Below are 23,729 nucleotides of genomic sequence, written 5' to 3' on the forward strand. Positions count from 1 at the left end.
AGATTGAACTTTGCTACTGGAATTACTAAAATAAATCAGGATAGTTTTGAAAAAGATCATGAATAATCAGTTCACGTTGCTAAGAAGACAAGCTAAAATACCATGTTAAGTGCCTTATGGCTACTTAATCACTGATTCATATACATTTTCTTCCTAACTCAAATGTTTTTATTTCACTTAATGTCAGCATCTTATAATTCTGCTCAGATTTAGGAAGGAGTCTTCAATCAGCCCTTGCAAATACGAACTGCTAGACTAACTCGAATTTTAAGGAGTGGTTGATCCTGATACTTGGTGTCCCAAAATGCCGGGGCGGGGGGAGAAAAACTTTTCTATGTTGAACAGAGATTGTATGTATATAATTTATCTTAGGATTTAGAAACAAATAAAATATGCATCAACTAACCTAACTTGTATGATAAATCTAAGCAATGCTACAATGCTAAATATTTAATTTCTTTAAGAAATGTAAAGCAAATTCTACATACCTGAATGTACCTAAATATTCCAAGTTTTCCTGCCTCTTTTAGACATAACTTGTGCAGTATAGAATGGTTGTGTTAGTGGTTAAGCATGTGCACTCTTATTCCAGATTCTTTGGATTTGATCAGCTCCAACACCATTTGTAACCTCTGTCTGCCTATGTATTCCCATGTGTAAAATCAATATGATACTTGTACCTACCTCATAGGGTGTTTTTAGATTTACAGCAGTCAGCATATGTGAGGGTTTAGTATATTTCAGTGAATTTATAGAGTTATACAAGCTGTGTATGAGTGTTGGCTATTTTAACTCTTTATAATGTAAATCATCTCAACCCATCTCTGATCTGCCTCCTCTTGCTCAGAGTTCTGAGTCTTTACTTCTCTTCCATAATTTCACATTATTATAATCACTTGTGGATACAACTTAGTTTTAATTTTCTTTTTATTCTTTACTCATTTGGAGCTGATATTCTTGCTTTTTTCTTCTTTTTCTTTTTTTCATCTAAAACCACTAGCCATCTTGTAACTAACTCTAGAAATTAATTCAGTTCCCAACCTGTTTGATATCTCTGCAGAATTTGTGTCTACCATTGGCCTCCAGACTTTTTAAATGTACTCAGTTGTTGAACAGGGAAATCTAGATGGCTGGCATGAAATGCATCTGATAGGGTAGTGAAAGAAGGTGTGACACCAGAAGACCAGGGTCAAGGTCTTTGTAGGCCAGGCTAAGGGGCTTGAACTTTACAGGTGATGGCAACACTGTAGCTTTTAGTGGCAGTTTAAACTGACCAGCAGGAATGCAAGGCCTTGATCTTTGGTGGCATTTTAATAAAGATGAGGAGAGATTAAAAAAAACTTATTAGAAATGACTCAGTGGATATTTGTGATAATTTAATTGATGAGTAATTAATTTGTGATCAATTTAATGTTTGGATACAGAGAGCATGATATCCTTGAAGTTTTCAACTAAGTAGGTGCTTATTTTTCATAATATAAATAAGGGATATTAGGGGTAGTCGTTGTAGGGTTTAGGTTTGAGCAGTTATAGCGTTGTAATTCTGTTGGAGAAAGAACACAGCTTATTTAAGAAAAGACAACAATTTATCAGTACTTAATTATCTTTCCCTTTATTCCTATGAAAAGCGATGACTTTATAGTCTCTTCCCATCTCGTATGATCCACCAACCTCCTTCCCATTCCAGTTACCCTACACAGTTTGGCAGAAGTATCCTCTTACTATGCCACTTTCCTGATGGTAGTTTCTTTATAAATGTGTAGACTATATATCGATATTTCATAGGGATATAAATAGACTCTGTGTGTGTGTGCTTACATGTGCCCAAGCTTGTGTATTTTCTTGGCTGGAATACGTTTTACTCATGGTCTAATTTACAAACTCCTTGGCAGTTTGGACCTAGCATAACTATTTAAATTTATAACCCAAACATTTGTTAATGCAAGTACTTCAGTTCAGAAGGCAGTATCTTTAATGTCCATATAATTTACTCCCTTTTGATATTTTGCATATATGAGCCTTTGGACATTTTTTTCTTGTTAAAATTCCTTTTCTCTCTTATTTTGTACCTATTCATACCCTATCATTCAAGTCCTAGTTGAAAGCAGTTTCCATCAAGCCATTGTGATCTCACTTTTTTATGATTCCTATAGATTTTTTCATTGTTATTAAACAATATTGCATTTACCATGCACCATCAGCACCAACTGTAGTAGTGTTAGCAATTGCAATCACAAATATTTATCGAGTGATTCCTGTATACAATTGCTTGTATTGGGAGTTAGGGGATTGAATAGTAGAAGACTGGTCACTGTCTTCAAAGCTAAGAATCTATTTGGAGGCACTGGATTTACACCGAAATAAAATATTAATAATAATAACAACAAAACAAACTATCTTAGTTATAAAATCAGTGATGCAGCATTAATCTGGTTTTTAACTCTTATTCCAGCTTTCTTTCTTGCTTTTGCCCACAACACATATCCCTTATGCAAATATCACTAAGAGTGGTATAACATTTTCTTAGCACTTAGTCATTGTACTTACAGTCCCTTTAGTCCAAATGGTCCCTGCCCTTTTTATCTAATGGAAAAATTCCCATTTTAAGCTTTATTTAAAGTCTTTCATAATGCTCCTCAACTCCATGTGGTTATTCACTGCCTCCTTTTTGTTTCTACAGCCTTCAGCTTATATTTTAGAAGACAGATATGGGAGGGCATTCAAATGAGATGAAAAAATATAAAAATATATACATATTCTTATGTATATATAGACATGTATATACATTCAAATTTACATTAATATTTGTATTCATATATGCAATTCCAAAAAGTAAGTAGGCTTGATGAATTAATGAATTTAACTGATATAGGGAATTCACCTTAGAATAGGTTGAAAAGATAAATGTGGTACAATAATGTGATTTCAATGGAATACTTTGAGCTAATGGTATGATTATTCTTCGTGACCTCTTGATCATTAAATTAACAGATTATAGATAAATTGATAGCACTTTGCATGTAAGCTTCACAAAAGACTGAGACTTGCTTATTTTGTTCACTGCTGTTTTCCAGCAATTAAAATAGTTCCTGGCCCACAGTAGCCTTTCTGAAGTATTTAATTAAACTGAAGAATGATTCTACTATGGTAGTTAATGAACAGATAAATATTGTTTTCAATTCTGAAACCAGAGGATTTCATATCTGAAACATTTTTAAAAGGACCTGGTACGAAGCCTTTGAGATTTGATAAGACACCACAAAAAAGAAAAAGGAAATGGATGCTTAAATTTTAACTCTGTAAATCATGATGTGCATGTTTTTTTTTAATATAGAAATTTCATTATTTTAATATTACATTTAATATGGCTTTGAATCCCTGTGACTTTGTGAGTTAGGTAAAACTAATATAATCCCAATTCCTGACGTCACTAATTTTTGGCAGAACTTAAGCTGAATTCCAAATTCAATCTAGAAACCAATGTGGAATCCAATTTCATAATGAGAAATAACAGAGTTGAAATCCTATGAATGAGTTTATAATTAGCAGGATTGGTAATTTTGCTTCTACATCAGAAAATTAGGTCATTCCTTAACTACAGATTTTTTTAAAAAAGTATTCTTAGTTGGTACTTCTGGTAAAATATAATCAGTTGTATTTTAATATTTGATAAAAGTGAAAAGTTTTTTTATTGCTCTTTATGGATTATCCAACATTTGATATATTTTTTGGACATATTTTTCTTAATGAAGAAGCAAATATCTAATCTTCTTGTTTGGTAGTACACACCCTGAAGGCCCTCTTGGTAAGATTTCCCAGAACTTGTTAAGATGGATGGCCACCAAATACAATAAGAAATAGTTTCTGACTGGCAGGAAGCCAGAGGCTCTTTGTGAGAACTTATAAACCCAGTATGACACCTTGTTTACCTTCTTTACAAGAATATTGTGAGCTGAGTTTCTAGAATAAGTTTGAGGAAAAGTGCCTTTTTAATGCATGGATAAAGAGGGAAAGTGAAAATATTGTGGGTTTTTTGAAAAAATATTTTTATCTTTTGCAAATATTCATGAAATGACCTTTTTACTGTATTTAGGCACACTTACAAAAATTAGCACATCATTCATATTCCTGGCAATGAACACTGTAAAAAGAGATTTCTTTCCTCCCCTACCATGTTATTGTGATGGAAATATATAGATCAAAAGCCTGGTACCATTTACTCATGAGAGGATAAAAAGAAAAGAGATGAGTACTAAATTATGGGGAAAAAACAACCTTAGGCATTATGTAATTGATCAAAAAGTCATTAAACTTTCTAAGTCCCAGTAGGTTCAAGTTAGTTATGGATAGATAATCTCATGTCTAAACAGCCAAAGTTAGTTATGGTTGTGGTAATTCCTATATTCAGATGATTTCATGCTGATTTGGCTGTTTAAAATATGTACATTTAAAAATAGCTACAGTGCTGCTGAATCCAAGAGTATTTTACTGAATTTTGTCCATATTCTGAAATGAGAAGTACTTAATTTTGTTTCAAATTAGTGAACTTCTTATACACATGCAGTGTCAATCATCTTTGTTTTATCACACTCTGGATTGCCCCATCAATCCCTGCATAATTTTATGTGGGAATGATTTAATAATAAGGCAATGGAACATTGGATTGTCTAAGTACAGAAGAGTTCTACAATAGAAGAGAAAGGATTTAGATTTAACATGAAAGTGCCTCAAAGAAACTGTGTATCGCTTTTGGTTAGTTACACTTTTTGGTGCTTGTTTGTAGCACTACACTAGTCGACTTTGATAATAGTTGATCAGAAAACAGAAACATTTCTCCAAAGTAATAAATACTGTATCTGAAGAATACAAATCATTTTGTTAAAATTACTTGTATAAAGCCTCCAAATTTCCTCATTTTATTTCATCAGAACAACTCTGCCTCAAGAGATGAAGCTGCCCAAAATGACCTACCTCTTAGAACTGTTGGTTGAATTAAGCAACTGTCATCTAAAACAGTTAAGTGTGTCTCACCAAATAGAACTTGTTCTCGTATACAGTTATTACATAATTAGCTGTTGTTATCTTTCTTCATTGAGAACATTATAGTGTCTACCTTCAGGTGAGGAAATGTTTTAATTCAATTCTAACAGCATAATAAATGATTAGGATCCAAGTGTTGAAATAAATCATATTTAAAAATCTTTTAGATTAAGTAATTTTCACTAATGCAGGTATTTAATTGGACTGATGGTCAAGTCACATTACCACATGTCAGGGCTTCTCTGATCAATTCGAGATGAACTTTTCTTTTTCCTTCCAGTTCTTTCTTTCTGTGCTTGTCGAATTATTTTAAGTGTCAGAGAAAACAGCAGACATATGCTGCTCTAGCACATTAATTTTACACAGAAAAAGGCTCAGTGATTTGCTCCTAATGCTAAGATAGTGGCAGAGCTAGAACGGAAGTTCTCCTTATTCCCTGATCTGAGGATTTTAGCAAACATAAGAACTTTACAAAGGACAAAGAATAGAGAGTAAAACAGCCTCCATCTAGAAAAATGCTTGAGACTATTTCTAGAATCTGTCAATCTAATTGAATATCCCAGCTCTCTCCTTATGGTCATGTGAATCAGTACCAAGGTGTGTAATATTTTGATTCCTTAGTTTCTTCTACATTCTAAAAATCCTTTGAAAATGAAAAAGACCATATAAATGCTATTAGAACTATTATGCCTTCAAGCATACTTCATCTAAATGCTGCAAATATTATTCTTGGCCCATATGTGTGGTCTAATTAATGCAACTTCTTCCTCTCTGTGCTGGGAGCCCTGTAACGGTGGATACAAATCGAGTACTGATTTCAAACACCTATAACACAAATCCTAAATTCTCAATGGCAGTAAGTTGGGATTTAATACGTGGCAATAAAGCATCATGAGTGTTCATGAACTTGCCCAGGTTGTGTATTTAGTTTATGACCAAGCGTTAGTCAGGATTTGGAAATTGTAAGTGATTTGCCTTTTCTTTTATGTGGTCCTTGTAAGGTAATATTGGCTGTTAGTGGTAAATTCCTTTACTTACATATACCACAATTTGCATACAAGGAAGGTAATGTGGAAATTAAAGGAACCCATATTTTTTGTGTTGTGTCATTTATATATTTCGCTTTAATTACTGTATTTTAATAAAGCATTGTGCCTGGTTACAACACTTTCTAGAAAAAATGGGAAAGGTCACAAAAACTATTTCTGAACAGAGCATGCCCTAGATTGGGTACTTCGGGGTTTTACAAAAATTAGTAATCATTTAGTTTCAACATTGCAATTTAATTCAAGGGGGAATTTTCTGCTTATTCCGTTAGAATTTTTGAACAGTTGATAGAAGATTGCAGTAATTTCTGTAGAAGGCACATGATGAATGGAAAAGTGATTTGGAGGTGAAGCAAAGGAATGTATTTTTAAAATATTTGGTAAGGTTTCAAAGAGAATTAGGTGAATTTCAAGAAAAAAAAAAAACCCTGCATAAATGAATTCAAATGAGATATTAAGGTGCTCTGTTTAAGTAACCCTATGGAAAGTGTTTGGAAATGTGTACATAAATATAATTTGATAGGTGCATTTAATAGAGATGTGCTCATAAATACATGGCTTTAAAACATACTGTTACGTGGAAAGGCAAAGCCTATAAAGTGATACAGGTTAAACCCCAAAATATGGTGATAATTAGAATATGTATACATGTGATAGGTTGAATAATGTGTCCACAAAATGTTTATATCCTAATCCCTGAAATCTCTGAATATGCTACTTTACATGGCAAAGGGGGCTTTGTGGATGTGATTAAGTCAAGGATTTTAAGATTGAAAGATTATCCTGTGTGCAGTGTGGGCCCAATATGATTATAAGGGCCCTTTTAAAAGGAACCAATAGTTAGAGCTGGGGAAAGATATGTCTATGGAGCCTGAGGCAGGAGTGGTGTGCTTGGAAGGCAGAAAAAGGGTCTAGAGCCACAGAACGCCAACAGCTTTGAGAAACTGGAGAAGGGAGGGAATGATTTCCTTCTGAAACCTTCAGAAGGAATGCAACCCTATTGATTATTTCAGACTTTTAACCTCTTTGAGAGAATACATTTGTAGGTTTCTTTAGCCACTAAGTATGTCATAGTTGTAACTGTAACAGGAAAGTAATACAGTAGGATGTGGCAGGGCTGTGTTAAAATGTGTCAGTGTGTCTAGCTGTCTGGTGAATGAAATAAAAAATTATATGCCTGTATTCTGGCTAAACTATGTTTATCATAATACATTCTAAGGATATATCAAAGATATTGGTATGGTCTTAGGACTTCGTTTCACCAAATAAAGTTCTAATAATTAGACAGGACTTTTGAATATTTTGTTGTGTATGTATTACTTTTTAATATGAAGTCCTTATGTCTGGATTCTATTGTTACAGAACAAGTAATATGTTTGTATTATTGATGTCATTTTTAAGGTCACCAAAATACAGAAAACTATATTAAAAATAAGTATCAGGTAGTATTTTTGTGAATCTATTTGAGTCCTAAATTATACCTAATATTTCTTTATTTTGCTTTAAGTTAGGTACTTAATTACATGTGATGCTTTGAAATATGAAGGTGAAGTTGTTTTATATGCGTGTGTGTGTGTGTATAAAATACACATATATACAGATCTATATACATATAGTATATCAATACATATAATCTGTGTTTATATAGTATATATGCATAAGTATATCTATATAATGAGATACTTAGTAAAATTGATTCAAAGAAGGATGCTTCATCGTATATAGAAGCAGCAGGTGAGTTATCTTCAGAAGCAGACATATCTGGGTTTAAATCCTAACTCCACTGCTTACGAGCTGTTCGTACTGAAAACATAGATGTGCTAAATATATTTACATATATATTTATGCATTATATATTTACTTACGGATACATTTTCATGTGCACATGTACATTTACATATGTATTTGTGTATTATATATTATGATATATAAATTTATGAATTTATATACTATTTTTACCTGCTTTCTCGAAAAACAAGACACAGTCTGCTCTAGGCAGATATAACAGCAATAGTAAGAAATGAAAATTAATGGACTAGTGGCAATGAATGAAGAAAAATGATGAAGAGTTTAATTGAAAGAAGAACTCAACACAGCAATCTAGGGCTACTGAAGATAATTCTCAACCAGAGAGTATTAAATCTTCTGGTGGTTGCTTCCATTAAGTAACTATAGACACTATAAACAGGTGCAAATAAACCTTGCTTCCAGTATTTTTGAATGATTTTGTTGGATCACAAATTTCTCTGCCTTGTTTCACTTCTATATCTCTAGTGATTTTCTGCATTTACAAACATGATGTTATAATAGTCAATTGTGTATAACCGTGTCTTTGAAGAGCATATTAGAATTATATTTACTGCAATTCTTAGTAATTTTCACCTGTCCCAGTTCTTCCTTCTATTCACAAGAAATGGTTATTCTTGTTTCATTTTTTTTCATAAGACAGACTTGAACTTGTAATATAATGTTATGAAGTCCCTTTCCAAGTTTACTCCCCTTTGGCTTTTAAATAAACGCTAACATAAGAGTAAAAATGGCATTTGTCAGTCTTACATAGAGATTTTAAAAAAACCAAGATTCCATTATGTTTTTAATGATGATATTACATCTTTACGACTTGTCAAAAATATCTTGTAGCCGTTTCCTGTTTCATTGGCTCCTTGATTGATTGGATTTTTTTTTTTTCCCCTTGAACACCTACCATGTGCTTGTTCTCTTTCTAGTTACAGAGGATACAAAGACAAATGAGGCCACTCACTGTACTCAAGAGTTATATAGTCTGGGAAGCAGGTAAATAGATTCTCAGGGGAATGGTTTCACTTTCTGTATCTGTGGTATATAGTATTTTCCTAAATAGTTTATTTGTAATATCCCAGTTTTATGATCACTTGCCAGGACATGTGGAGCTGTTGATTGCTGAAGTCCAAGTGACTAGTCGCTGACACATATTAGTTAGTAATAATATGAGAGAAGGAGGGAAGATGAGTGGAGGATTTCTGATACTAATCTTTTCCCCTCTGGGCGGTCTCTTAAAAGACCCTGTGGCATAGAAAGAGGTGGGTGGTTTGAGTTTTAGGGAAAGGAATGTGCTGGGACAAATAAAGGAGAGATTTACATGAACCCCCCACGTCCCTATTGCTTTACTCCACAGTGAAAACCCTGCTTTTCTATTATAACTCCTCACAAGGTATCATTTATTTACCATGAAGTATTAAAGTTTGTGAAAAACCTATTTTAAAATATATACAGATTAGAGGATATTCATGTCTCTCTCTCTATGATAATATTTGCCTTGAAGAGTTTAGTTGCGCATTTCTGAGTGGTGAAGACTGAGTTGCACCTGGCATGCACAAAATTGCTCAAAATCCGTAGCCCATCCTATCTGTGGTGCAGCACATGGAGAGCAGTCATTACCTATGTACCCGCTAATGGTTGTGGCAATTGCGATTTATCTTGGTGCTTTTTCCCCAGAAGAAAATTTTCGGGTTTCATCGGTATGGTAGTGTATATAGGGAGTTCTCACATGTTTGAATGCTCTCTTTTAGATGTGTTATGGTAGGTAAAATTGTTTTGAACCATTGCTTTAGGTTATGCAACTCAGAGTAGACACAATATGTGACAAAGTGCAACTTTTACAAAATGTATTATCTTGGGCATTTTACAGCCAGAATTTTGTACTCTTATTTCTTTATTTCTTTCGTTATTTATTATTGTTTTTTTGGTAAATACAAACACAAACTATTGTTCCAGTGGAACAAAAAAATATGAACCTTACGCCATTTGAACTTCTGATGACAAATGTATATATAGTGTTACATTTTGTCGGCTTTCAAAATTTCTTTGTGATCACTGTAAGTAGAAAATGGGCTTAGGTGCAACTTGAATATTGGCTGAGATTTTTCCAGAGCTTGGAGTATATGTGGGTTTGATTCCCTAAAATTAGTCCCATGGTAAGGGCCAAGGAATTAAATATCTAATAATATTACTAATTTGGAACAAAATATCTTGATTTGGCTTTCCTCTGGACTTTAAAAGATTGACTAGCTGTGATCATTAATCTTGTATTTTTTCTAGATACAGGCTGTCATGTTACTGCTAGAAATTATACTATTTAAAGATATTGTGATTGGGATATTTATGAAATCAGCTGATAAGTACCACTCAGTTCTCTCTGGTTATTTTGTAGTCATAAAGTTTAATTTGTTTGTTTGTTTGTTTCTACTGGCACAATTTCAGATTTTAAAGTAGTCTTGGCAGTTGGCCTCAGAGAGGAGATATTTAGGGAAAGAAGATGTGATGGCCTTGAACTTTAACGGTACACTAGGAATCTAATCTGTTTTTTGAAACAGTCAATAATAAACGATAACTTATTATCATGATTCCTATTGAATTAAATAATTCTTATTGCTTGCATACCTATATAAAATTAAGACCAATGGGAAGCGATAAAGAAAAAAATGAGTTATTTATATTTATGATGTTTTTATTTTGCTCTTCAAAATGCTAGATCAGACTAGTTTAGATTGTGAAAATATGAAGTAATTAAGAATTGAATTAAAGTTTCCACCGTATGTCTTTGTTGCTGTTGGTGGATTGTTCTGTGGTTAAGACCTTTTATAGTGCATATTTATAAGAGATTATTTTCTATGAAAAAAGAACATGAGTTATAAGAGTGTATTGACCTAATTACTATTTATCCACCTATAAAACTTAATGTCATACCTTTAGTTGAGGTTTAATATGGATAAACAATATTGAAAATTATATATCAGACTACATATCCTTGAATATAACGTAACTAAATAATAAATACTGTGTTGATTAAAGTTTTCCAACTGGGCTGCATTATTTACTAGGTAAAACTTCATTTTATTTTAAAAGGGTACTGTAAAAATTGTTTAAACTCTATTACTCATAAAATGGGTACTGTGGTTTTTGAGATTAAATAATCATTGACACGAAGTCCAGTTTGTATACGAAAAATTCTATTAGAGGGTAATAAGCAATAAATGGAAAACAAATTCTATAATAATTTATTTGATGTGGGATTAATTTTGTTATCCAGAGTCATGTTGTCGTTTTACACATTGTTATATTTAATATTTGTTTTTGTAATTTGCATGATTGTTTTGGAAAATGGTGACAATCAATACCAGTGCATAGTTCTCTATTTTTATTTTTCCCATTTTCTTTTCCAATGAACATCATTGTGAATATGACTTCAAAATGATATTTGAAGCATATGGTTTAATACTATTAAGTCTGATCATGCCAAAAATTACTTCTTTGCAATTAAGTTGCTTTTCTTTCCCACTGAAAACAATTAATTTTCAATATCTTATGATTTTCAAGTCTGAAAAAAAACACGCTTTACCTAATGGGACATTTTAGTTCATAGGTTCTATTTTTTTTTTTTTTAAAGGATATCATCTCTCTAGAACTATTGACATTTAAGGCCAGGTTTTTGTGGAATGATCTTTCAAATCTTCACTAAGATCATATATCAAAAGATCCAGTTGCAGGCTTTTAAAATGGAGTGATTGTAGGTTTTGTCTGAATGAGCAGATTGAATTTTTATTTGAGAAAGAACCCGCTAAAATGCCCTCTTTCTTTAGTAAAGAGCATGGATACCAGGTGTGTTGAGAAGGCACTGTGCTTATTTTTCTTGTCCAGAGGTATCAAATGACAATGTAGTGATAACTATATATTAAGTATAGAGTAAGTGTGTGTGTGTGTGTGTGTGTGTATATATATATATATATATATATATATACACACACATCATGTATACCCTCTATATAATACAAAAGACAAGGTATATGATATAATATTTAGTGGATGTGTATCTATTTCAAAATATCTGCCTTTTCCATTTTAACAATTTCAGGTATGTTTATGATTTAATTCAACTGCATTTCTCACTTATTTAAAAGATGTATTTACTTGACTTATTTTCTTACCTTCGAATGATAGATGTGTACTCTAAAGCTCTAAAATTGACATAGTATCTGCTGTTTGCAGGCATTGTTCTCAACAGTACCCAAATATTAACTCACATGCTCTAAAAGCTCAGTTTGATGAATTTTGGCATTTTGGGGAGAGCTCTAAGTATGTTTTCAGTGTGCTCGCCTGATTATTAAAGTAGAAATGGCACAAAGTGACCCACTGTGTGGATATCACTGTCCAACAGATGGCACCAATGCAAGATTGAGATCAAATAGGAATTGTTAAATAGCCTCAGTTTATTTAACTTCAGGATAATTCAAGTTCAACAGAAAGCAGTTATACTTGCTCATGATAAGAGGATAGAAAATGATATAGTATCAGTTTGTCAGTGATTAGCTTAGACATCTAGTGTTCTTCTTATTTCACTTTACCTTCATCCTATTTTACAGGAATTCATTGAAAAATTTACCATTTAGTTTTATGAAAATTGATTTTAGTTATGAATCAATTATAACTTATTATACAATTTCCACTTTCCTTTATATTGTACCATCAAAGTATGGTGCAATACAAAGGGGAAAAAATCAAGTCCATAGAAAGAGATTGTAGTCATTAATTTTCATAATATGTATTTCAGTCTACATAAGGAACAAAGACATAATTACCCGTTCTTAGAAGAAATTACTGGAGGCGTGGAAGATTTGAGAGAGAGTCTAATTAGGAGAAAGATCATGGTGTAGTCAAAAAGGATGGAGCAGTTATAAGTTATAAGAAGTTGCCATTTCAAATATACACAGACACAAACATGTAACCTTTAGCAGCTTTATTGCTATAAAATTGATGTATAATAGACTGCACAAAGAGTACACAACTTGATAACTTTTAATGTATGTATACACCTACAAAACATCACCACAAACAACATAGTGAGCATATCCACTTCTCCCAGCAGTGTCCTCCTGTTCTTTGGTAAGCCAGTCAACAAAGAATGCATACAATATGACTTCAATTATTTAGCACTCTAAAAAATGCAAACAGATCTGTTGTAACAGAAAGAAGAACATTGTCCATTTGCATTCTTATCAAAGATTTTAAGGATCTAGTATCATCCAGAGACTGTTCTCATGACTAACCAGGTCAAAATGAAAAAGACACAAGGGTTTTCAGATTTTATGGAGATTAAACTCTAGTTGAACTAAACTAGATTATGTAAAAATGAACAAACAAATCAGTTTACATAAAATACTAATGGATCAGGAAAATATCAACTATAAGAAAAAATAATACCCAAATGAAGAAAGGCAAATATGGTAACAGAGATCAGGATATAACAGTCAATAACTGTGAGCTGAAGGTTGAAGACAATAGCAGTTCACAAAACATCAACACTGATCCAGTTTCTAACTTCAGTTTTCTAAGTTTATATAATTTTATTAAATGAATGATGAATCTTAGCATGGTTTACCTTTAGTAATTCCCAAATGTCACTGGTAGAATGATTTAGTTAGAGAGTCTTTATTAAAAACAGGGAATCCTTGGCCTGAGTCTGGCCACTTGAGTCAGGATTTCCTGGAAAGAAACCTAATAATCTGTATTTTTTAGGAAAAACTGGTCCACACCTGCCTGGATAACAAGAAGCCCTTAAATATGATGAATTGTGCATGGCAGAGATAAGTGGTTGTTTCCAGCTGGCAGATAGTGACAACCCACCTGGCCAAATTTTGACCTTGGAATCAGATATTAGATACTTGTATTTTTTTTAAAGTTGTGTGCTAATAAATTAATACATTATTCATGAGGAGGGACTTTTGTAGGAAAATAAAAGAAGTGCCATCTGAAGAAGTTTTAACACATTCATGGACTGTCACAGACTGAGGATTTCAGTGTTGTCTTGTCTATTTTTCTCAAAGCTTTAAGACCCCAAATATAGGTAAATAATTCACATGCAAGAAGATACGTTATTTTTTATTATATTTTTTGGAGATATATGATTTTTTAAATACAAGTAACCAATATGTTGTTCTATCTGTAATTTATTTTTGTCTACACAAATAGGATTGGATACAGTGACAGATGAATGGTATTTTCTTATTCCATTTAATACAATTAAGTTTTATGTTAAATCATTCTCTTTTAAAGACATTTTTATAGACATTCTATACTAAGTGAACTATTAGTCATTTTAAAACTTAACAATTCAGCACATTTTAGTGCAATAAAAAATCTATGATTATCAAGGAAGTTTACCTATAACTATTTATTACTATAGATTCATGAAATTCACTGGACATAGAATATAAAAACATCTTATCTCTATAGGTGTTTGCTTTTTGATCTCTCCAATATTTAGAGCAGTGACAAGTTCAGAAAAGAGGCTATGGATAATTTTGATGTTGGAAGGCTTAAGAAATTATGGAGAATCCATTATTGAAGTCTTCTTAGACAACTGCTATTTTACAACTGATATTATTATAAACAGTATTTATTTGGCACCCACCTTATTATACCTGGTATTATACAAATGGAATCATATTTCAACCTTCCAAAAAGATGAGTTTTATCACTATTACTATTTAAATATAAAAAGGACGTTCATAGAGGTTAGGTAACCTAAACAGGGTCACATGGCTAGAAAATGGTTGGCTGCCAAAGGATTAGAAGTCAATTTTGTTTGACTTCAAAGCTGTGTGTGTCATGTCACTCTTTCCCATGTGGCGACAGTGTGCCTTAAACTAGATTTCCATACTTGAAGAGTTAGATGGCCTGCTTTACAATGATGGCAGGGTTTTTTATATCATTGTTTGAGCTGCTGAGATGTTAGATATTTCTACCTAACATCATTATCAATTAAGTCAAACAGATATGGATTAGCAATTCTTTAAACACTAGACATATAGACTAGAATTGAACAATTAATTAAATGGATGGCAGATGGTGGGAACAACTGCTGGAGTGTAAGATTGCAGATAAGTAGTGTGGAAGCAAGAATGACCTGTGTAGCCACTGATTAGAGTTGGTAACAGCAGCATATACTCATGTTTAGCTTAATATACATATATATGTGTATACATATGTGTATATATTTATAGATATATACAGGTTGATATAAACACATTTATTTCCTAGCTTTGTCCCCTGAAAGGAGAAGCAATGACACCCCAGTAAGAAGGAACACATCCAGATCTAAAAACATTCTCCAATAAATGAAGCCAGCGCTCCCGGGAAAAAGGACTGATTCTAGAATTGGGACAGTAAATAAGCAAGATGTGCCTGGAGCATCTGATCTGGTAGTGCCAGAGAGTAAAAGGAAACTACAGGGGGGAAAAAAGCAAACTAACAAACCCACAATGATAGCGGTATGTCAAAGAGACAGGAGCTAACTGAAAGAGTAATCAATGGTCAAAGCTTTAACAATTTGAGTTAGAAAATAAAGTATTAGATTTTATACCAAAGTATAAAAAAACGATGTGTCCATATTGCTATAAATACATGATTAAACAAACAAAACAAATAAGGATGAATGGGGAAATTTCCTGTGCAGAATAAATAATTTATGCAAATACTCCTGCCTCAAGGAAGTAGAGTGTAACTTCTCACTCTGTAAGTGTACGCTGCACATAGTGACTTCCTCCCAGAGGTTACAGTACAGAAAACTGGAAAAAAAGAATAATTTTACAGTGGAGAAACCTGATTAACACTACTATAGTTGGGCAATCAGGTTGACCTAATAGTGATGTTATGTTGATAGTGTGTATCCTTAATATGATGTAATGAAATGGAATTTTACCCTTGTAGTCTTTCCCCAAAAAACTCATAACCCCAGTCTAATCATGAGAAAAACATCAAGTCAATAACAATTGAGAGACAGTCTCATACTTGACCAGTCAGAAATGTCAAAATCACAAAATCAGACAAAGTCTGAGAAAGTAGTACAGCCAAAAGGATCCTGAGGAGACGTGATGACTATACTGTGTAATATGGTATGCTGGATGGAATCTTGGGACAGAAAAAGGGGAATAGGCAAAAACTAAGGAATCTCATTGAAGTATGGACTTTGGTGAATAATAATGTGTCAGTATGTTCATGAATTGTGACACATGTACAATATATATGCTACTGTAAGATTCCTAATAGGAGACACTAGGTGTGGGATATATGGGAACTTCCTATACTCTCTTCATAATCTTTCTATAAATGTAAAACTATTTTAAACTAAAATAAAATTAAGCAAACAGACAAAAATATTAGCCCATAATGGGAACTATTACTAGCCTGGAGGGTCAGTCTCTTGCTTATTACACTGGTACTTAAAAGTCAGGTCCACTATAGAAGCTGTAACACAGAAAAAATTTGGAGTGTTTCCGCAGATCCAAAATGTGAAATTCAGAATTTGTGTACATTATTTTGTTCTAATCACAACTTGGTTTCTTTAGTATTTTTGTGCTTCCTACCCTATGGCAACAAAATTTCACAAGCAGAAATGCTCTAAGTCATCATTCTCATTTTGTTTCTGGCTCACTTAATAAAACGTTCAGTGGGTAGAGCAAAAGCTATCAGTGGGGAAGATGACTAAGATAAATTAAACATGCCCTTGATGCTGACAAATCTGGTTACAGTTGTTTCAATGTGCATAATATCTGTAAAATACTTGACAAAAGTAAAGCACTGCCATTCACAATTTGTGCATCATCGTTATGTCCCCAGGAGCTGTCAGTGTCCCCACTTTCATCAGCTTTCCAGAAATGAGGCAGAGATGGTCTTGTCACAGAGGAATTTATTACTAAACTTTATTCCTGAACTGGTCTCAACTGAGTATGGGCTTCTCTCCCCATTCTGACCAAGCTGTAAAGAATACTGTTTAGCCTCTAAGATAATCGAATTTGGAAAACAATGGTGTTTTTTTTTTTTTTAAATCAAGTAGTTTTGAAAGCGAAACTTTCTGTTTAACTTTGATGAATATGAGTAAAAAACAAAGTAGTCCACTTCAAGCTGGTTATATCTAGGTTAATATTTATTTGATAGCTTCTCTTTGAAATGGTCAACAATTTTATTAAAGAATTAAGGTTTTTGAAGACTGTGTTTATTTATTTGAGAGAGAGAGAGAGAGACAGCATGTGCACCAGTGTGGGCGGGGGGCAGAAGCAGAGGGAGCAGCAGACTCCCTGCTGAGCAGGGAGCCCAACACGGGGCTCAATCCCAGGACCCCAGGATCAGGATCATGACCTTAGCCAAAGGCAGACACTTAAGTGACTGAGCCACCCAGGCGCCCCAATTATGTTTTAAGATAAAACACGAATCCCCAAATAAGATCCTACTATTTGCACTTAAGATGAGACAAACTCAGTTTTGAATGATACATGATGTATGTATTTCCCATTCATTCATGCATGCATCCACTCAGCAAATATTTCTTAAATTTCTAAATGCCAAGTAATTTTCTGGTAATTTTTTTTTATAGTAGTGAACTAAACCAAATTAATGCCTACCTTCATGGAGCATACATGTTAAATTCAATTTACGAATAGAAAAGTGACGTTACCATCAACTCGTTACTGTTTCTACTTGAGTATAATTGCTACTTTGCTACAAATACTCTATGAAACATGGGGCCCATAGCTTGCTCTTTCTTGTTTCCATGTCTTCTCAATGCTTTGTCCATAGCGGTAAATATGGCATGACTTTTCTCTCACTAGGAAATCAATAGGGACTTTGAACCTATATCAAAATATGCTGTGAGAACTACCAGTCAATTACAACTTCCATGGAAGTAAACAAAATGCAATTCCAAATACTTTTAGACAATTTGGTTTTATATGCACACTGTGTGTTCTGTAGTACTGCAGAAAATTCTGAGGAAATGGACATGTTTAAGAAAACAAGATAAAGCTGAAAATATGAACCCTCAGAACCTGAGTACCACAAAGCTCTGTGACTGAAAGAATAAAAGTACACATTGAAGTACCAAAATCATTATCACCCTATTATGGGTATATAAAACACTAGACAGCTAATTTTTCTCTCTTACAGGTCGTATCTGTTTCTATTTATTTTAATTTTATTGAAAGGCAGACTTCACTCTTGAGTTTCATAGTTAATTTTGTTGACATAATAAAATATTTTTTAAAGCAAACCTTTTAAAAAGTTTTGTATTTATTACTTTGATTTTTACCAGTCATTCATTCCATACATATTTATTGGACCCTTGTCTGTCCCAGGCATTGTTCCAGATCTAGGAATTCAGCAGTGAATAAAAGAAACAATATCTCTGTCCTTATAAAAATTACATTCTACTTGAGAGGATTGAAGAAGGCAAATCTACATCCAGATATTTATATCAGGTAGCGCAAGGGCAAGAGCTAAGGAGAAAAATAAAACACGAAGGAGCAGAGGGCATGGTGAGAAGAGAGGAGTAAGGGTGGGAATTGGTTACTTCAGTCATAGAGTGGACAGGAAAGGTTTCAGTGAGAAAACCACAGGAGAGGGAGAGAGAAGTCAGGGTGAGAAGCACCTCTGAATGATAGAATGCTTATACAAAGGTCTTTGGCCAAAGTGTGTCTGAAGGACCCTAAGAACCAAAAGCTGGGGCACAGCTAGCAGGAGGTGAAGTAAGAAAAGATGCAGAGTGCCAGATGATGTTGATCTTTGTATGCAATTCTGGACTTGTCTTCTACTCCTGAGTTAATAAATTATATATATAAATTGTTATGAAATATATTACATATATATTGTACATATAATATATAAATTACATGTATTTAATATATATATAATTTAATCTCACCACATGTTTAATACTGTTCAGATAGGGCTATACACTATTAACTAATTATACACTATTCACTATAGTGGCATCTTTTCTACCTTATTATATGTATTGTACATATACATATTATGTAATATGCATGATTTCTTTCTCTCTGTACACATACACACACACACACACACACACACACACACACACACAGAGCATCCATTAGTCCATGATGGTCTCCCTTAATCAAAACTAAAAATTGCAAAAATAAAGATCATCTACATCAAGAAAAATAGTAGTCAGTACATATTTGTGTTGTCAAGCCCAGAATCTATACAGATCTCTTACAGATTGACAAAATGGATGTTGAATCAAATATCCATATGTTTGGAATACAGACACATTAAAATAGCATAGATTTTTTTTTCTATTTTCATCAGAAAAGTATTCAATAGGCACTGACAGATAGCAATGAACATCATAAGTATTTGTGACTTCTAATAAAATATTTGGGGGAGATGGAAATGAAGGAAAATGTTTCTTTTTTTAAACTATAACTGCATAAAATATTATATTAGTTTCAGGTGCACAAGATACCAAGTAAATTTTTTTTTTAAAGATTTTATTTATTTGTTCGACAGAGATAGAGACAGCCAGCGAGAGAGGGAACACAAGCAGGGGGAGTGGGAGAGGGAAGAAGCAGGCTCACAGCAGAAGAGCCTGATGTGGGGCTCGATCCCACAACGCTGGGATCACGCCCTGAGCCGAAGGCAGACGCTTAACCGCTGTGCCACCCAGGCGCCCCAAGTCAATATTTTTTATACATTACAAAATGAAGGGGGGAAATCAAAGGGTGAGAGGAACCATGAGAGACTATGGACTCTGGGAAACAAACTGAGCGTTTTAGAGGGGAGGGGGTTGGGGGGATGGGTTAGCCTGGTGATGGGTATTAAGGAGGGCATGTATTGCATGGAGCACTGGGTGTTATATGCAAACAATGAATCATGGAACACTACATCAAAAACTAACGATGTACTGTATGGTGACATAACATAATACAAAAAATTTAAAAAATTGATCACCACAATAGGTCAAATTATCATCTGTCACCATATGAAATTATTGAAATATTATTGCTTCTATGTCCTATGCTGTACTTTACATCCCCATAACTTATTTATTTTTTAACTGAAAGTTGATACCTCTTAAACCCCTTCTCCTATTTCACGTGTCTCTCCTTCTCCTAGCTCTCTGGCAACAACTAGTTTATTTTCAGTGTTTGTGAGTCTGTTTCTGTTTTGTTTGTTAGTATGTTTTTTTTTTCAACTTCACAAATAAGTGAAATTATATAGTATTTGTCTTTCTCTGTCAGACTTATTTCACTTAGTATACTACCTTTTAGGTCCATCCACATTTTCACAAATGACAAGTGACAAATCACTTAGTATATTACCTACTTGATTGATCCACATTGTCACAAGATTTCATTTTTTATGCCTGAGTAATATTCTGGTGTGTGTGTGTGTGTGTGTACACAGATATATACCATATATATCACATAAGTATATACAACATCTTTTATGTCTATTCATCTATTGATGGACACTTTGGTTGCTTCCATGTCTTGGCTATTGTAAATAATGCTGCAATGAACACAGCTGTCCACGTATCTTTTCAAATTAGTGTTTTCATTTTTTTTTGAAAGATACCCAGAAGAGGAATTGCTAGATCTTATAGTAGTTCTATTTTTAATTTTTTGAGGAATATCCTTTTTTTTTTTTTTTTCAGAGCAGCTGGGCCAGTTGATCCACCAACAGTGCACAGGGGTTCCCTTTTTCTTTTTTTTTCTATTTTTTTTGAAGATTTTATTTATTAATTTAACATAGAAAGACAGGCAGCGAGAGGGGGAACACAAGCAGGGGGAGTGGGAGAGGAAGAAGCAGGCTCATAGCAGAGGAGCCTGATGTGGGGCTCGATCCCAGAATGCTGGGATCATGCCCTGAGCTGAAGGCAGACGCTTAACGACTGTGCCACCCAGGCGCCCCAGGGGTTCCCTGTTTTTTCACATCCTTGTCAAGACTTGTTATTTCTTGTCTTTTTGATAATAGTCATTGTGACAGGTGTGAGGTGGTGTCTCATTGTGGTTTTGATTTGCATTTCTCTGGTGATTAGTGATGTTGAGCATCTTTTCATGTGCCTGTTGACTATTTATGTGTCTTCTTTGGAAAATGTTTATTTAGATCCTCTGCCCATTTTTAAAAAATCAGGTTATGTTTTCTTTTGTTGTTGTTATTGAGTTGTATGAATATTTTGGATATCAACCTCTTATGAGATATATGGCTTACAATATCTTCTCTTATTCAGTAAGTTGACTTCTCATTTTGCAAATGATTTCTTTTACTGTGCAAAGGTTAATTTGATGCAGTCCCATTTTTTTTTACCTTTTTGCTTTTGTTGCTTATGCCAGAGGAGATGTATCTAAAAAAATATCACTAAGAACAGCATCAAAGAGATTACTGCCTATTTTCCTTCTAGGAGTTTTATATTTCAAATCTTATATTCAAGTCTTTGATTCATTTTTAATTGATTTTTGTGTATAACATAAGATAATGGTCCAGTTTCATCCTTTCACATGTGGCTGTCCAATTTTCTGGACATTATTTATTGAAAAGTCTGTTTTTTCCCCATTATATGTTCTTCCTTCATTTGTCATAAATTAATTGGCCATATTTGTGTGGATTTATATCTGGACTTTCTATTCTATTCCATTCCATAGATCTATGTGTCTGTTTTTCTTCCAGTATCATATTGTTTTGATCACTATAGCCTAGTTGTATAGTTTGAAATCAAGTAGTGTGATACTCCCAGCTCTGTTATTCTTTTTCAAAACTGCTTTGGATATTTGGGGTCTTTTGTGATTCTGTACATGCTTTAGGATTATTTGTTATAGCTCTATAGAAAATGCCATTGGTATTTTGGTAGGGATTACATTGAATCTGTAGATTGCTTTGGGTGGTATGGATGTTTAAAAAATATTAATTCCTCCAACCCATGAACATAACATATCTTTCCATTTATTTGTGTTGTCTTTAATTTCTTTCTTCAGTATCTTACAGTTTTCAGGATACAGGTCTTTCACCTCTTTGGTTAAATTCATTCCTAGGTATTTATCCTTTTCAATGTATTTATAAATGTGACTGTTGTCTTAATTTCTCTTTCTAGTGTATAGAAACACAACAGATTTCTGTATATTAATTTTGTATCCTGAAACTTGACTAAAACAATTTATTAATTTTGGTAGCTTTTTTGATAGAGTCTTCAGCTTTTTCTGTGTTTAGTATCATGTTATCTGCAAGTAGTGACACTTATACATTTTTCCAATTTGGATGACTTCTATTTCTTTTTCTTGCCTAATTGCTGTGGTTAGGATTTCTAATACTACATTTAATAAAAGTTGTGGGAGTGGACATCCTTTTCTTGTTCCTCATCTTAGACGAAAAACTGTCGGATTAAGAAAATATTTATTTTATCTGCTATTGTTTTCAAGAAATACCACAAGTTTAATAACATATTTTTGAAGGCAACCCCCACTATATTTAACTGATGATTTTATTAATGATTATAGGACCCACATGCTTAAAAAGCATTAAAAGAGCCTTAGTGTTGTGAAAATATGTGTACTAAATAGATAATCATGTGTACTAGCATATGGGATATATGTTACACAATGTCAATAACTTTAGAAACATGGAAGATATATAAGGTCATCAGGAATGTCTTTATTCTATAAGAAAAGTAAGATAGTTCATTTATGTTTCTAAACTTTATAGAAAAAATGTATACTTAAAATTCTATGTGACTATAGTTTTAAGTAAATTCTGAAGGTACCTGATTTATATTTGTAAAACAGTTTACAATCTGTAAAACTTTTTATTATATAGAGAAAGTAAAATTATTTTCAGGTTAAAAGAAAATTTAATTGTTAATGTAGTAATTATACTACATTATATCTCATTGTAATTTCCGGGCTCTGTTAATCATGCTACTCTTCATTTACACTATTTTGCAGCTCCTTCTCCAGTCACCAATGTGAAAAAGGGGAAGATTGCAAAAAATAGCATCTCTTTGTCTTGGCAAGAGCCAGATCGTCCAAATGGAATCATCCTGGAGTACGAAATCAAATATTTTGAAAAGGTAAGAGTAATGAATAAAGAATGTCCTTTCTTCTGCTGCTGCTGCTTCTTTTTTTTCATTTTAGCAACTGCAATTATTCAATTTTTAGAAAAGCATGTTGCAATTTTATGTGTAAATCAATGACAATTGATTCTGCAGTCATGATTATGGAGGCTAGAAATGTATAGGGAGCACTCTATTTGTGTTCTTCTGCTGCCAAATAGTTTATGCTGCCTGACTACTGCCATATAGTCTAACATCAGCTTAACTAGGTTTCACAGCATTAAAAGATGAAGTCATAGGACATTTCGAAAGTGTTGTAAACACTTAAGTTCTTGACCCTCAGTACTGACTGCAGTGTACTATAAGGAAAAACACATATTTTTATAGTCATTAACCCTGCATAATACCTATGATCTTAAGGAGGTATGGGTAGATATGATGTAAGTATAAAGCATAATTTTTAAAATTCATAGCAAAAACCCAATACTGTACACAAACTGTATTTTAAATTTGAGGGCTTAAAATCAGAAACGTATGCCTTACATTTCCTACCTTTTCTCAATTTCTTCTTCCCTGAGTTGTCTTTTAGGCCCACTCTTGCATGTTTTGCCATAATAGTTGTCGAGATTAAAAGGCAATAATTTTTCTTCTTCCTCTTTTCTGAATTCACAACCAAGTTAACTATTTATAAAGAAATAATACAGATGGAAAATAAAGGTGAACTTAAGTTTCTAAAGTGGAACTATAATATATAGCTTAGATATGTA

At 33.2% G+C, this 23,729-nt stretch overlaps 1 protein-coding gene across 6 annotated transcripts in view; it reads left to right on the top strand.

Moving 5' to 3' along the window:
- The window catches only part of EPHA5 (EPH receptor A5), a 349,095-nt gene that overhangs the window by 230,738 nt on the left and 94,628 nt on the right, over positions 1-23,729 (top strand). For all 6 annotated transcript variants that reach the window (XM_011223454.3, XM_019798407.2, XM_034671740.1 and 3 more), the window contains one exon: positions 22,856-22,980. In XM_011223454.3, coding sequence (XP_011221756.2) covers positions 22,856-22,980 — 125 coding nt within the window. The remainder of the gene's footprint in view (positions 1-22,855; positions 22,981-23,729) is intronic.

Source organism: Ailuropoda melanoleuca, chromosome 11, assembly GCF_002007445.2.
Source record: "Ailuropoda melanoleuca isolate Jingjing chromosome 11, ASM200744v2, whole genome shotgun sequence".
Classification (NCBI taxonomy): Eukaryota; Metazoa; Chordata; class Mammalia; order Carnivora; family Ursidae; genus Ailuropoda; species Ailuropoda melanoleuca.